At 38.2% G+C, this 16,017-nt stretch overlaps 1 protein-coding gene across 1 annotated transcript in view; it reads right to left on the bottom strand.

The window, feature by feature from the left end:
- ACSBG1 (acyl-CoA synthetase bubblegum family member 1) overlaps positions 1 to 11,891 on the bottom strand; it is a 33,002-nt gene extending 21,111 nt beyond the window's left edge. Inside the window, exons 1-2 of the mRNA XM_010073598.1 lie at positions 11,812 to 11,891; positions 2,671 to 2,753 (exon numbers count right to left, since the gene is read on the bottom strand). Coding sequence (XP_010071900.1) covers positions 2,671 to 2,753; positions 11,812 to 11,891 — 163 coding nt within the window. The remainder of the gene's footprint in view (positions 1 to 2,670; positions 2,754 to 11,811) is intronic.
- Positions 11,892 to 16,017: the final 4,126 nt, after the last annotated feature.

The following is a 16,017-nucleotide window of genomic DNA, read 5'->3' as shown; positions in this document are numbered from 1 at the left end:
TAGGATAACCCCATGCAACAGCACAGACTGGATGTCAGCTGGGTTAGCAGAAAAACCCCTGTGGCTCCTGGTGGACAAGTTGGATGCGAGTCAGGAGTACGTCCTAGTGGAGGTAAAAGCTAACTACATCCCAGGCTGCAACAGCAAGATTATAGCCACCATATCAAAGAAAGCGATTATTTCCCCTTCCTCAGTACTCCTGAGGGTGCACCTGAAGCAGCGTACAGCTTTGGAAGCCCCCGTGCAAGAAAGAGATCCTGACAAATTGAAGCAAGCCCAAGAAAGGGACTCCCAGATAGTCAGGGGCCTGGAACATACCTCACATGAGAAGCCCCTAAAGGAGCCGGGTTCTTCAACCTGGAGAAGGGAAGACAAAGAATGAACCTAACTGCAGTCTGCCAGAGACTGTAGGAGGGTGCTAGAAAGAAGAGAGATTCTTCTCAGAGGCAGCCAGCGGAAGAACAAGAGGCAATGGACATGAACGCCGGCAAGGAAAATTCTTGATAAAGAAAAATAACTTCACAATGCAGGTGACTCAGTCTAAGAAGAGGGACTAGGAGGTTGTGGAATCTCCACCCTTGGAAGTTTTCAAAACTTAGCTGAACAAAGCCATGAGCCCTCCAATGAACAGAAAGCTGGACTAGTTGTCCTCCAGTGGTCTCTTCCAACATAAATTATTTTGCAATTCCATCAGTATAAAATCAGCAAGAATGAGTTATCTTTTAACTTTACACTGGTTTTAAGCCAATACAATGCTTGCTGCCAACAGTAAGGTTACTCAGTATTTACATATATATTAGAAAACCCAAAATACGGCCTGATTCTCTGGAGACATTCAAAGCCCGCCTGGATGCGTTCCTGTGTGATCTGATCTAGGTGTTCTGCTCCGGCAGGGGGATTGGACTAGATGATCTTTTGAGGTCCCTTCCAATCTCTAACATTCTGTGATTCTGTGATTCCACAGCAATGAGCTTCTACACCTTGGTGGGGTGTAGAATGGGGAAAAAAATCCAGAACAACCTGTGGTCCTCATTAGGCAAATTTACTCCTGAGGTTGCAGAATATATCAATTATAAAATGAGAAAGACAGTTCTGCACAACTAGAAAACATCAGAATGTCCTTCTTTTCTCTTGATATACAAAACAGACCCACTGCAACTAGACACTGAGCTTCCTTATCCCAAGAGATTTTTGGGAGAAGATTTTGACATTAGTCCTCGCTGTACCACTCAGCATCTGCATAGCTGTGTGATGTTTCCAAGTCAAACACTGCTTCTCATTTAAATGGGTAACAAGTAGTGCCACAGATTCACAAAGTCAAATAAAAGGCAAAGGTTAATTTAAATTATAAACTCCTCATTCATCAACTTAGAAACACACCTAAACTCAAATAAAGGAACTGCTTCCTTAAAATGGATGGGGTGTGACTTGTGTTTGCAGGAAAACTACGATGGAACAGCTGGAACAGTTTGTACCCTCAGTTTTTCACCTCACCTTTCTTCCAGAGGCCGTGGTCTCCCCTGCAGAAGCAGCTGAATGGCACATGCATTCATTCCTGAGCACTGTGGTTTACAGCCCAGCATATTATCTAAACTGCAGCCAGCAGCAACCTCTGGGAGAAAAGCAGGGTAGATAGCTGACAGCAGTAACCAGCATCCCAGATAAATTCTTAGAAAAATAGGTCAGAGCCTTCATGAGCACACAGGCAAGTACTGTGCAGAATAACAGCCTCAGTAATAATCTGCATACACAACGTGTGTCTTAAATAGCTCAATAAAATATCCTGAAAATTTGAAAACTGGAGTTAATCACCCTTATCCATCCAAATTTATTTCCTGCTTACTGAAAACCAAAAAGCAAATGGCTAGCAGCTCAATTCTTGATAAGCAACCTATTGTGTAACAAAGAATTACCTTGTTAAAAATAAATATATATGCATGCAAGTATATATATTTATACATATGTATAAAGCCTGGATGTGACATTTCTACATAGATGTGCTATTTCTTCAAAATCCACTTGCAGCCATTGCTTCAATTGTCTCACAAAACAAACACTCCCTGTTTAAATGCGCAAATTTAGATACCAGTACCAGCCTCACCAAGGAAACAGGGAGATCCCTCAGGGCTGCAAACCTTCCAAAGAACCTGGAAAATTTCTGCTAGTAAACCTCCTTTAAGCCACAAAGTAACACAACCAGGTTAATTTACCATTGCAATTGGTTCAAAATTACAGTAGTATGCATATGCTACAGCGCAACACAGAACTGCCCAAAGTACAGGTAACTCCTTTAGTGCCTCCAGTTATTACACAGTATGCCTAATCCTCAATAGCTGACAGCTGGTAAGCAAGCTGCGATGCCAAAAGTAACACAAGAATTTGTATGATATTTGATGGGATCAGGTTATTTTTCACCTTTATCTCAAGGTGAAATTCTCTCAAACACAGACAAAAACTGGGAGAAACTACTGAATACATGCAAGGTTATAGAAAGCTCCTGAAAATTTTTCAGTCACACTCATTCACTTCAGTTTAGTTTTATTTTTGGCTGCCTCTTATTCCAGCCCTGAAAAACTGTCAGTCATAACTTGCTAGACTAGACACAAACACTACATTAAAAAAAGTCTGAGCGCAGCTCAAATTTCCATGCATCATTTTTTACATGCTTACCTGTTGGCTCAGTGCCTTTATCTTGGGTCTCTTCCAAATGAGGCAGCAAATCTCTGCAGACAGTCCGTCCATCTGTAAAAGTTCTAAAAGAAAATATACCTATTAAACGGCTTGCTCTAAGGATAGCATTTCATGCAGTGGACTTGGTTTCAACATCAAGGAATATGTCAGATGAAGACACTAATTTTGAATCTTGACAAAGAGCCCATGAACTGTGCCCGTATAAAGAAAAAAATACCAATCTTAACCTTGATCATACTGCCACTGTACTAACATCACAATAAATCATCACTGTTGATACCTGTTGAAGCTCTGAGGTTAGGGGTTTTTTGTTGTTGTTGTTTTTTTAAGGCTAGGAAAAGGAGATTTAGTTCCTAATAATAAAGTTTCTCAAAAACTTCACCAAAGCCACAAATCATCACATGGACGAAATTAACCTTTCTTGGCTTAAATTAACCAGACAAAGTTTAAAGCACAAATACAAACTCAAAACCAGGAAGTCTCTAAAGTAACACATTGCAAAGGAGCAAAAAAATCTATACAACAACCAAGCATTTAGAAATGACTTCCAGCAATGCACTGCAGGTTATTCATCAATAGCTGCATGTAGGTTAATTTAGCTGTCTTCATTTAATAGAACAAGGGGTGGGAATCAGCAGCCTTCAGAGACCAAGAACATGCTTGGATTACCTTCATTCCATCTCAACCGGTACAACAGAAGAGTCTTGAGTGAAGCTCAGAAAGTCCTTCCCTGCCACAATGTAATAAACTCAAAATGTAGAAAAAGAAAGTCCAAAAGATGCCCTTCTCAGCTTTCTAATAAATAACAAGAATTTTAAAAGCAGTTTTTTTACACAGCAGCGTCATGCAGCAAACAATAGAACCAAACACTACATCAGGTGTTATTTCCTATCTCATGTTAACAACTACATTTTGTACAGTACCTGTATGTGGGACACTCCTAGAATTTATTATTCTTATTCACAATGAAATAATACTTGAAGAAAGCCTTAACCAAGCTGGATCCCTTGTACAAGAATTTAGCAGATTTTGTAATTCATCACCCATCAGGAGTGACACTCGCAGTTCATTTCCTCCCTTGCTAGAGCTGTGCTGCAGATCTCTGTCTCAGAGCAGAAGCACAGGTCACAAAGGCAGCTGAAGGAAAATGAGGAGTCATCACTAACCTTGCCTGCAAGGATATTTCCTCTTTTGTTAACAGCATAATGGGAAACAAACACGAAAGGGCTTGTCTGATAAGCAGAGTTAGGCTCTGAAAATAGGCTTGGTGAAGGCAGATGTTGATGAGAAACTAAATAATTTAAATATAGAGGTGGATTATACTGCATTTTGAAAGGTAAGCTTGTGTCTGAAATATGGTAAAACAGTGACTTAATTAAGTGGGATTGCAAGGACATTATGACAGACCAGGAAGACACTTTAGAATAAAAACAAAAACATCTGAAATAGTTTAAAAACATGTGTTTGTCTGCCCTCTCAAAACACTTAACAGTTCTTGCAATTGTTCCTATTTTAAAGAAATACTACATTTGGTGTTTAGAAATCTAGTGCCATCTTTTCCTTTAAACATCTGAATACCAAAGCTCTTGAAATTACTATTATTTTACAAAACAAATAAAGTCTTAGTCAAAAGATAACTGAACGTTACTCTTGCCAAAAATGAAGAGCAAAAAGCCCTCAGAAGAAAACAGATCTGATTAGTAATATATCAGAAGAGCCTCCTGTGAGGCTACTCAAAACTTCTAACCATCATTAATTACTTTTCCCAAATGAAAAGCTCTTGAGTTTGCTTTAGTCTCATCCGAGTGTTACAGGATACTGGTTCAGATTATATTATGTTCCCTTAATAGAAAAATAATCAACCAAGTCTGAACTTCTGGACTTGCTCTATGTCATATGAGGAGCTCTATGCATCTAATATATTCAGGAGCGTTAAAGTTAGTAACGCTGCGTGCAAAGTAATTGTTACCTGCCTCTGTGGACGAAGCAGTCCATCTGAGAGCTGGGCTATTTTTACCCAGAAAGTACAATTAAGAAATTTTCTCTTCCATCAACAATTTATGTGTATATTCAGAACCATTCCTTCTGAGTGAAAGAATATGTTTTAAATGTTATTAATTTCAGCTTTTGTTAGGAGTTATTCCTTTAAAGATTAAATAAAGTTCTAAGAACAGTTATGTTATCTGGAACTGTTCAAGACCGAACAGAGCAGATCGGGTGGGACTGCTTGATCAAGAGTTTACTGAGCATACTGCAGCAAGGAGAAAACACACTGCAGAATAATGGTTTGGTGGCAAGATGCCCCAGCAAAACCAAAATGCTGGAAATCTAGACTTTGTCTGCTAAATTTGTTAAGGTTGAGGTTCTGCATAAATTATTTTATGTCATTAGTGCAGGGACAGCATGTTCCAAAATCCAACTACCAGTCTAAAAGGGGATTTTCTACATCCGATTTTTGCTTTAAAAAACAGTTTATGATTCCAAAGGTAATACACAAAAACTTCTACAAAGCACACAGAGGATTTAACAGGAGAGGTGACTTTAGCAAGCCAACTAAAACAAACTGAGCTTGTGTTACACAACGCTGACCAGCTAGAGCTAAACAAAGCATACTTCTGTACAAGTCCATCAGCCGGACTGGTTTTTGAATGACAATATTTCCTGAGGTAATTTGTGATTTAATTGCAAGGTAGCATTCTATCACACATGACCTCATCTGCTGCCTGAATTCAACGCACGCACACTGAGATGGAGGCACAGCACGCTCAGGCTGACTGGCTTGTTGGGAGGTTTGGGGCAAATCATAATGCAGCACACCTCGCAGGCAGCTACCACCCCTGCTCTGTGCCAGTTAGATGTTGTACTGAAGCTGTTCTCACACATCAGGCCAACCTAAAAAAGCAAGAATTTGAACATTCTCTGTACTTGAATAACAAAGGGAAAGTTTCTATTCCTTGTTTCCAACATTGTAACAGCTCTAGTGAGTTTTATCTTTGCAAACCAGTGGAAGTAATGCATGTGTGACTGAGATATTACACTGATAAAAAAACGACTGATGTAACTGAGTCCTTACTGCTGGTGGTGATTCACCAGAAGCAAAGAATGCAATCTGAATGTGCTGGCATAGCAATTACTTTTTTTAACAAAGTATATTGAATGGAATCCAATGAATACAGGACCACTTCTTATTGCAACTACAGAAGCTAAGTGTATGAGCTAAATCTCTCCACTTTTATCATTACGAAATGGCAGTGCTCTTTTGATGAATGATATATTTTAGAAAAACTGACATTTCTGTTACCATAATGACACCAAGTGTCTGATTAACGGCACTACTTACTGTGGCACTAATTTCCATAATATTTTAGTTTCAAGGGACTTTGGAATTGGCCTTTTCCTTCCAGAGGCTCTACATTTCCTTCTCTGCTAAGTGGAATTTCTGCTTACATCTCATATCCTAGGTCAACTACAGTCAGATATTTGCTATCCTCTAAATTATCTTCTCATAGTAAAAGCTTGTTAAAATAATAAGAATAAAAGTGTTAAGAATTTACAAAGTCAGTATCCAATATGATAATGAATCCATTATTTCTATGGACATCCAAAATGTTTTACAGATGTTCTCACTTTAATAAGCCTCAGGGAATACACTGATTGTCCTGTACAATTAGGTTAGAAACTTTTCTCTCAAATTTAAAAACTATGAACTTTATGTTGTAGGGTTCAATACATTTTGGCTTTAATTCTGCAGAGTGATTTCTAAGCCCACAACCTGCACCAATGGAGGATGAACACTGTTCAATAGCAGTCATATTATCATGAGGTTTAAGGGCAAGCTATATGTTAAACTCATCATGTATAGCGGCAAATGGAAAGACCCCTCATATTCTTTTTGTATTCCTGTTCCTTATCACTATCATTCAACTCCTGTAGCTTTGTCAATGTTAAAGTTTTACCTCTACAGGGGTTATTAGAATTAAAAAAAAAAAACAAAAAAAAAAAAAAACCACAACCCACAACCAAAAAAACCCCCTGCTTTCTATAAGCTTGCAAAAGCAAGCAGTTTATCAAATGATAACTACATATGTATACTAATACATTACTCAGTACCAGTTCCCTTCGACTTCAGGATATTTACTCATAACCCTTTATATACATATAGCAAGTCAAAGTACTTAAAGTCTGGAAATCACATTCACAACTGCTCACAACAAAGAGGTAGGCTTTTTTTTTTGCAGTTAAAACAGTCAGTAGTTCATTTGGAGCCCATTATCTTAGCTTCCAGACCGATGCTGTCTGGACTCACAATAAAGATACTGTCCCCTCCTCCGTTTCCTGGTATTTGTCATGCAGAAGCTTCTGCCATTACATGGCTTCTCCACTCTCACCTCCTTCCTGGATAATGCTGCACCATATATCTGGGCTCACCATACAGTGAAAATATTTTTTATTAATTAATTTTATTTTGGTTTAATGCATGGGTAATGTTCACTGCTGAAGAGACAGCATTCATATTTTATCTGATAATTTGAGATTAATGTGATGCCTAATTTTAGGAGAACCATATGTTCAAAGTACAAAGCTAAGGTTATGTTCAACCGTGTTACTGCAGTTCTGCCTGCTTAACTTCCAAAGCTTTATTACAAGCATTTCTGTTCTTTCTTTCCTTCAAAATAAGTTAACCCACAGATTGTCTACAAAAAAGAACATAGGCAATAATGAGGGAATGCTCAGTTACAGCATCTCCTAAGTGCATACAATTTCTCTGTCATGCTTTTTCCAAAAAACAATCCATCCAGCTTTGCCCAGGAATGCTCTCGGCACTGCTTGCAGACCCAGTGGCTCCCAGGAAGGCTCACTTGTGTTTTGCACCCACTGTAATGATCCAGAGCAGTGCAGCTTCTTCATTTGCTTCACTGTTCCTCGGAGCAGATAATTTACAAGCTCACCCCCTAGGCTACCTTCAAGTGACAGTAAGGGTGTTACTACATATTTCTTACAACACAATCTCCATTTTATAATCCAACTCATTTCTCTGCCTGCCTTGCTCAAATAAATGTTTTGTAATATGCAGGTATCTTAGGGAGCAATGTATACAAAGTTCCATTTGCACAAGTACTTTTTTCTCAAAACACTTCTGTTGAATTGGCTTTCCTAACTACTAAATATGAATCTTAATTAATATACAAAAAGTAGGCTGAACTGTAAAATATGCATTTTTGCAAGGCAGAAATTCATAATTTTTGTTAACTGATTGCTTCTCCTGACAATGACTTGGTGAATTTCATCTCTAAACTCCTCTAGGTGGGTTGTTTGATTACTGAAATAATCCCTAATAAAGCAGATGAGAAAAACCCTTCTTCCAATCAGCATGCGCCTTTTGCTGCTTCATTCTTTATGACAAGTGTCCTAAATAGCTGTCTCTGTTCTAACAATGGGAAATTATGTTTCCTCCCCCCCCCAAGCTTTTGTTACATGTTCTCCAGGACAACCCAGCTATACACATTCCACCAGCCTTAATCTACATTAGAGCTGCTTTTGGTAGTATGTATTGGGTCTACATCTGCACATTCCGAAGTACTTTTCATTAGGTGTTAGGTATTTTCAACAGCTCACTGGGGCATTTGAATTCAAGATGGAATCATTAAGTAATCATCTGACAATTCTTTTGGCAGTAAAAAAGTGATGGCTTAAATTACCTAGGGGTACCTCTGAAAGCTTTAATGATCCTGGCACTTTGCCTAGAAACTTCAAAAACTAAATATCTTCATCTGGATCCTATTCATGAGTAATCCTTTGCCAATTCCCCACGCATCTTGAAAGCGCTGAGTCCAGTATTTTAAAATAGAACTCTGGGGAGAGGTTGCAGGACAGAGCGCAAGATAATAATTTCAGATTCATGGATCTGTCCTGAAGTTCTAGACAAGGACAATAAAGTCACTCCGACTACAATCAACATACCAACATAGTACCAAAGCTTTGATAGCTCAGTAGCTAAACAGAAATCTGTGACCAGCACAGAAACAGCCAAGTAGCAAACACTACATCTCCAGGCTTTGAGGAGCTGTGAATTGTTACCCAAGACATTTTGAAGATGTTTTTCAACACGATAAGGAAAAACACCCATATTAATGACACATAACATTAGTTCTTTAAACCCTGATTTTGTATTACATGTAAGATTCTTCGTATACTAAGAAGCTAAGAGTCACAAGAGGTCCTCATGGTCCTTTACAGGGACACTGCTGTCTATTATGACTGGTCACCTTATTTACTAATTACTCCTTTATTTAAATTAGGGCAATATTATAATACATTTCCTTATTTGTTCTATTTAAAATTTCCATCTGTCCTCGAAGAAGACGTTAAATTTAGGTTTTAATTGGTTTTCACACCCTCGTGAGACTTAAAAAGGGGGCCACAAATCAGCCCAGATATGTTCTTACTCTTACACAAAGGGTCAGCTGATTCGACAATCACTTGGCTTTTCATAGTGCACAAGAAATCAGTCTCTTCCAAACTACGCATATAACTTCTTCCCGCACAAAGGTATATTCAAAAGCAACACAAATGCTCAAAAAAGAACAAGGCATTAAATATAACAGCTATGACTTATTTTGGCAGACAACATCATTGGCACACAGCTTCTAGTGAAGCCTATCTCTTTGTTTGCAAAAAATAAAACTGAAGTACTTTTTTCTTTTGTTATGACTAAATAGCCTCAAAAATCAGGCCATCTATTTAGGTGAGCAGACCAGTTTTACAGCTAGCTGAGAACTGTGTAGGTGAATGGGAAGGAATGAACAATGTATCCAGCCTTTTTTTATTCCCCTCCCAAAAAGGCTCTGTTCAGCAGTTTGAGTGTACTACAACCCCTCACTGACCTTGGCACAGATTTTCTGGCTCTGTTCTCCCCTGCACAGCAAAACCCCAGACCTGAAGCTGAAATCTTCCAGTAGCTGCCTCTGTGTGGCTGTTTGCAGGGAATGAAGCAAAGTTAGGTCACACAGAACTCATTATTTCATCTCTTCCTCATTTTTTAGGTCACACTGATTCAATTTCAGCCTTATAAAAGGTTTGGGGTTTTTTTTTCCATCTTTCAATTTTGCTAGAATTTTATTTTCTTTTGCCTAGTTCCTTCTACCTGGAAAACTACTTCCAGCATACAAAAATTATATATAAAGTTTGCTACCCAACTTCAAACCACACCAGACAGACAACACTATTTGACAGGACAACATGCAGACTTCTTCAAAAAACTAACAAAGTATTATTTATGCCAAGTTTGAATGCATCAAAAGTATTTGGAGTTCTAGTCTCTGTGATATTCTTTCAACAGAAATTCTGAAAGAAACCACATGCTAAACATCTTTCTAATGAATTCAAACAAAATACAGGAAGCTTAAGTTTCCTGTTTGCAGTGGTTGCACATCACTGTATGTTTTTCAATTCTCTTTTTGAGTTTTGTTTTTTTTTTTTTTTTTTTTTAATAAAGAAAACCTGGAAATGGTTTTTGCTTAAGCAGCCCACAAATAGAAGCATGGATGGACTAAAACAGAGGCATCATTACTAGTTCAGCAAAATCCTAACTTTCATGGGTCAGTGTGTACATAGACCTACACCAATCACAAGTCAAATACTGTTTGTTAATCTTTGCACAGATTAAACAAAAAAATGACAATTCTAGTAATAACTGCATTAGGACCCCAGAAGCAACAACAACAAATCCAAAAGCTTTCAAAGATTTCTTAAACGTTTTTCTCTTCCAAAAATGTTAAGTCTACAGTTTGCTCCTAATGATGCTTATCCAGGATTACAAAGCCCAGAACAGAAGAAAACTTATGATAAAAATTATCCCAACCAACAGCTTACCTGAAAGGATCAAGCAAATCTTCCAAGTGGCATAACATAAAAGTTGTTACCTAAATAAATGTGAAGTTATATTTAACTTAACAGAAATGTAAGTATCTACCCAATACAATAGTTCAGTCTCTGGGAATGGATAATTAGTACTCAGCAATACTGACAAACTTATAACAATTAGAAGTCAAAATATTTCCTGTGAGATGCGCTGTTCTATTCTGAAAAATAGGTATTTCCAAAAAACTCCAGAGATGGGGAGGTTTCTCTAACAGAAAATACTCCAGTGATGGAGTAACAGGAAAAAGAAAGTATTTTTTCCCTTTTGTGATAGGACAGAAAGACAGCAGCCAGTAGCGTTATCTTACACGTAAAAAAGGTAATATAAACCCTAAAAAACCTCTTCTAAAAGTAAGTTACCCACTCCTGTCACTGAGATATGCGTTACCTGATTAAGTTCTGTTGCCTTTGATGGGAAGAAGACGCTCAACTACAAAGGCCTATTATCCTCTAAGGATTATTCCCCCAAATTCAGAAGGGAAGAGAGACCTTCTGCAGCTTGGGTACTTTTGAAAGTCCATTCAAAGTAGATTATATGCATTGTAATTCATGCAAGAATAATCGGACCTGAACTTCTAGAGTCTTCAGTGCTGCTCTTATCATCAGAGAGACATGAAAGGATGGTACAGCATAATCGACTGTTTTTTTTTTCTTGACTATCTGAACTTTGCTGTTCTCTGGTACTTGAGAATGCCTGTAATCTCACCACATGGTTGAGAAACCATTAATCATTTAATATACCAAAGCATAAAAGTCTAATAGTTTACCAGGACTTTCATCTAGCATTCCATATTTTTGCTAAGCTGTGAGTGGCCGAGCTAAACATACCTCCTGTCAGAGCTGCTCTACACCAACTTCTGCTGAGCCCACTGCTGGGACTAAAAGCCTCTGTGCTATAAAATGTACATTATACAAAAAGATATATACAAATAGAATACAAGCAACATAGTCCATACTGAATGATGCTATTAGCTTTAATGCCAAACTAAAGTTAGCATAAGAAAAGAAATCCATTTACAATCTTTGTTACAATTTTTTCTCATTCTACCCTCAAAAGATACGCCTTATTCTCCATTACACAGGAGAGACATCATTAGGCAGGCAAGGTTCTTGTGGATCTGCGCGGTAGTGGAAGACAAACTTAAGCCATGAAAAAATTGGTAAATCAGTTTGTAAAAATAAATACTCAAGCTACTTTACCCATTTTCATGGCTTTCCGAAATATTTGTTGCATTTTCATCTTGTGATTCTTCCATAAGAGTCTCCCCACTGTGAGGCATGCTGACAAACCCCCGAAAGCTGGTCACAAAGATGGTAAAGAACTGTGTGGGTCAGGCATAAATAAGCTACTTGGACAACTGAAGAAACCAACAGTAGCTTGTTATTTGTTAAAAAACCAACACGTAATACAAGAGGAGGAGACTACAGCTACAAAAGCTATTTATTTCTGATTTTAACATGCTTGAAATGTCGCGGTGCCTGTGAGCTGCTTACTGGTAAACTTTCTTTTATTCAGTTTTCTTTAATTATCCATGAGAAGAATTTTAATGAGTCTACAATGCTTTAAGATGCAAATCTTTTCTTTTGCCAAAATTTCAAACTAATTTATTCACACAAGTTGAAGCAATTCTGATTTTATTAACTCTAGTTTCAAAAAAAGAACATTCAATTAAGTTATTTTCTTAAAGAAAATGCAGATTAATTACATTAGGAAATGTCTTCAAGTCAATTATACCTATGAAACCCAGTGCTACAACAGCCAAGCACCTCCTCCAGCATCACAACTACACCGGCACTTCTACAACTTCACCAAATCAGGCCCATCATATACTGGGGAAGTTTCTACACTTGCCTAAACAAATTACTTTCCAGGACATAAGGAAGTCTAGTGTAGCTACTCAGGCTACTTCCGTACCAGCGAGCTCAAAAGATCCAGGGAATGGCTCAAGCTACCCACGCGACCCCCCCCCCCCCCGGGATGGTTTCAGCCTGTGCAGGCTTCCATTTCCCTAAGCCAGGGGATAGCCTAGGCCAGGGGCTGTTACTGGGAGATGATGTTAACGACTACCCTGTCCGGACAAAGAAAAGAGGGATGCTAGCTGCACCATGCCATTTGCCTTCAGAGCCGGAGAACATGATCTAGAATTAAGGAAGAGAATTGTAAGGGGGGGAAAAAGGCAGCTGTAAAATGCCGACCTGGGGAAAGAAGCAGCTGTTTGTGAGTAACTGGAGAGAGGCAGAACATCCTGTCAGGTCAAAACAACAGTTGGCCTGAAGAGAGGCAACATCTAGGAACAGTTTTGCTGCTTCCTTTCTGTAGAAAAGACTGCTTTGGACCCCAAGTAAGTAGCTTGCATTTTCACATTTATCTACAGGTGTTCATTATCCAGTCATATTTGCAGTCAAATTTTCTACAGGCCCAGACCACTTAGAGATGCCCAGCCCTTAACCAATCGAAACTGCACTATGAAAACAGGTCTTCTGTCTTCCTATTACTTAAAATTAGTTACTACAGATTGTTGCAATTTTAATTAAAACTTCCCTCAGAAAAATCCTCTAAAAATGCTATTCACTCACTATACACTGCCCTGAACCAGCTCAAAACAAATGCCATCAATGAAATTTCCTTCCAGATACAGACCTTTTACTTTCCATCATGAGCAAAAAGATTTTCCTAAGAGCTTGTTTCTGTACAAAACATCCTTTTCAAATATTCATCTGGGGAAAAAGTTCCAGTACCACTAAAGTACCACTGCATTAAACTGTTACACTTTAAATAGCCTTTTTAAAGTGTATTTTAAATAAGATCAAAAATCATAGGTTAAAAATATTATTCAAAGGGTGTTTTCCTGATCGCTTTGTAGAAAACATGATACCTGTTCAGGTTTAGATGTTGAAAGAATCCAGCTCAACACCAAAGAAAGTCTGTTTTGATTCTGATTTCACCTTCTGGAGGGACTACTGAAGCACATTTATGCAAATTTAGCATGACTGAAAACATACAGGAGTTTCAAGACCACAGATTCCTGACTTTTTTCAGGTTTCTGTGATTAAAGTTATTCTTGGAACTTCTTTACAAAAATCAAGGGTCCTGCAAGAAACTGCAGCTACAGTTCAGCAGATGTACTCTTACCTGTGTCTCCAGGATACTGCTTCCAACAACAGCTCCACAGTTTCTTTAGAAGGCATGATAAATGAGAGGTGGTAATATGGCCAGATAAAAAATGGAAATGCAAACAAGGAGATTCTATGAGTATTTCATACAGCAGAGATTAAAAGGCAAATGCATACTTCTTAGAGCATATAAAGATGCTATGTGATCCCAAGGCCAAGTGGGAGGCCACAATTTGACTCTTGCTTTGTGCTAACTGTGGGAATACCTATTTCAGAACCAAAGGCAGTCCTCTGGTGGTTAAATGAAACAGGCAGTAAGAGCTAATTATTCCCTACTCCCAGTCCAGTCCTGCCTACTTACAGAGAACAGAAATTCTTGTTTTCCTGTTTATACCTCCAAGCAAATTTGATATGGTGCAAGTAAAAAGTGACAAGGTGAATCATAATATTACATGTGGCAGGAGGAAAAGGAAGGGAAAGAACAGTAAGAGAGACCAGCTGTTGACCTGAGAAACAGGTATGTGACTGCTGGTTAGGAACCACCACAGACTTAAGGATGCAAGGTGTGTAGCAAACGAAACAGAATTGGGCATATGCACACTCGATCACCAGGTTGGTTGAACAAAGGAAGCACCACTGGCATTGCTGAGAAATGTCTCTACATGTCTAAAGGCTGTATTACATTTATTACTAAGTATGACAAATTAGATGAGAAAAATCAGCTGCTGAGGATTCCAACTCTGTTCCATAAATACAGTATTGATAAATACGAAATATTTTGTTTTGGACAGATAGAGAATTACTGTATTCCCCCCAGGCATCAGGCTGAATGCAGTTTTCAGACTAGAAGGATGTAGGAGATGCAGATGATGATGCAAAGAATTCCAAGGGATTGACACCTCTCCTATTTTTCTAATCCAAACCACTAGCCCTTACTACTTTTCCCACTAATTATTTGAATAAATGAGGAGTTTGGTTGTACCAACTGGGAGCAAAGATGGAGAAAACAAACACTTCATAGTAAAGTAAATATAACCTGATAGCTCCCTCTAATAAAATGAAAGGAAAGTAAACAAAGCAAGAGACTCAATCCTCTTAAGCAAAGAGCCGTATCAGCAAAGTTTTTGGCTGTTACTCCTAGTAACAACTGTTACTAGTAAGAAACCACCCACGAGTCCAAGTTCATGTTATATTTATCAATATCTACATATACCTACGTGAGGGTTTCTACTCACAGAAGTTATAAACTGTCTCTTTACAACATACTATGAATTGACCTTTGAAATTCAACCCTCAGTGAAATTCGTTAGGTGCTTTGAAAGCCTCTCATCTGCTGAAGCATTCAGCTACTGAAAAGCTATTAACAGACTTATTATTTCTTCTTAAACAGGAATATTATTTTCAGGACTACAGGATTATAACTGATTTATTTTTAAGGTAAAGACCATTACTAGAATAACCTGGGTTTTTTCCCCTTAAAAAAGGGATAGTTCTCAGCCTACAAGTTTACAGAGTAGCTTACTATAGGTATTTTCGACAATAATTTCTGTATTTACTTGCCAATATAATTTCTCAATTGCAAAACACAGTTTTACACGTTCAGTTGCTGCTAATTACAGTTAGAAAAATAATAGTTACCAACACTGACTTCTTTCTTGTGGTGGTTCCTTTCACTGACATTTGGGGTCCTTTTCCTCTAGATTAGCCCTCCCTCCTTTAGTAAATCTACATGCCTAATATAAGGAGCACACAAAGAAGAGATCGCATTCATTCAATCTTCTAATAGTAATTACCTGAAATACAGTAAAAGTTCATTGTAACATCACTGGAACTTTAAACCATAACAATTTTTCATTCAATACCCGCACTGCAGGTTTTGTTTTGTTTTTTTTCCTCCATTTCCCACTCCTAGACAATGCAACAGGGTTCTTTAGTTCACAGTCGTCTTTTTACCTGTAGTGCAGTTGACAGAACGCCGCAGCCTCTGAGTTATCATAACCACTGGAACTGCTTCTAGGGATAAAGAACTCTTTCCTGGAATAAAAAAACAGCCTGTAAACATTTCTACTCCTCTTGAGTTTGAACAAACTCTGCTCTCAGATCATACAACTTTTCTCTATTTTTTCACCTGTAATTTTCAACATTAATTTGGCTTCAGCTATGAAACTATGAAGCTTTCACTCAGCCCCCACACCAGTAGCAAGCTACCTCCTTCCCCCTGAGCACTGAATAATTCATTGCAAACCTTTGTCTGCCTGGAGAAAGATGAAAACTAACCCCGTTTTCCCGCCC

The sequence above is a fragment of the Pterocles gutturalis genome, unplaced genomic scaffold (genome assembly GCF_000699245.1).
Source record: "Pterocles gutturalis isolate BGI_N339 unplaced genomic scaffold, ASM69924v1 scaffold25797, whole genome shotgun sequence".
Lineage (NCBI taxonomy): Eukaryota > Metazoa > Chordata > Aves > Pterocliformes > Pteroclidae > Pterocles > Pterocles gutturalis.
Note: the sequence above shows the minus strand (reverse complement) of the source record. Positions and strands in the feature narration are given on the sequence as shown.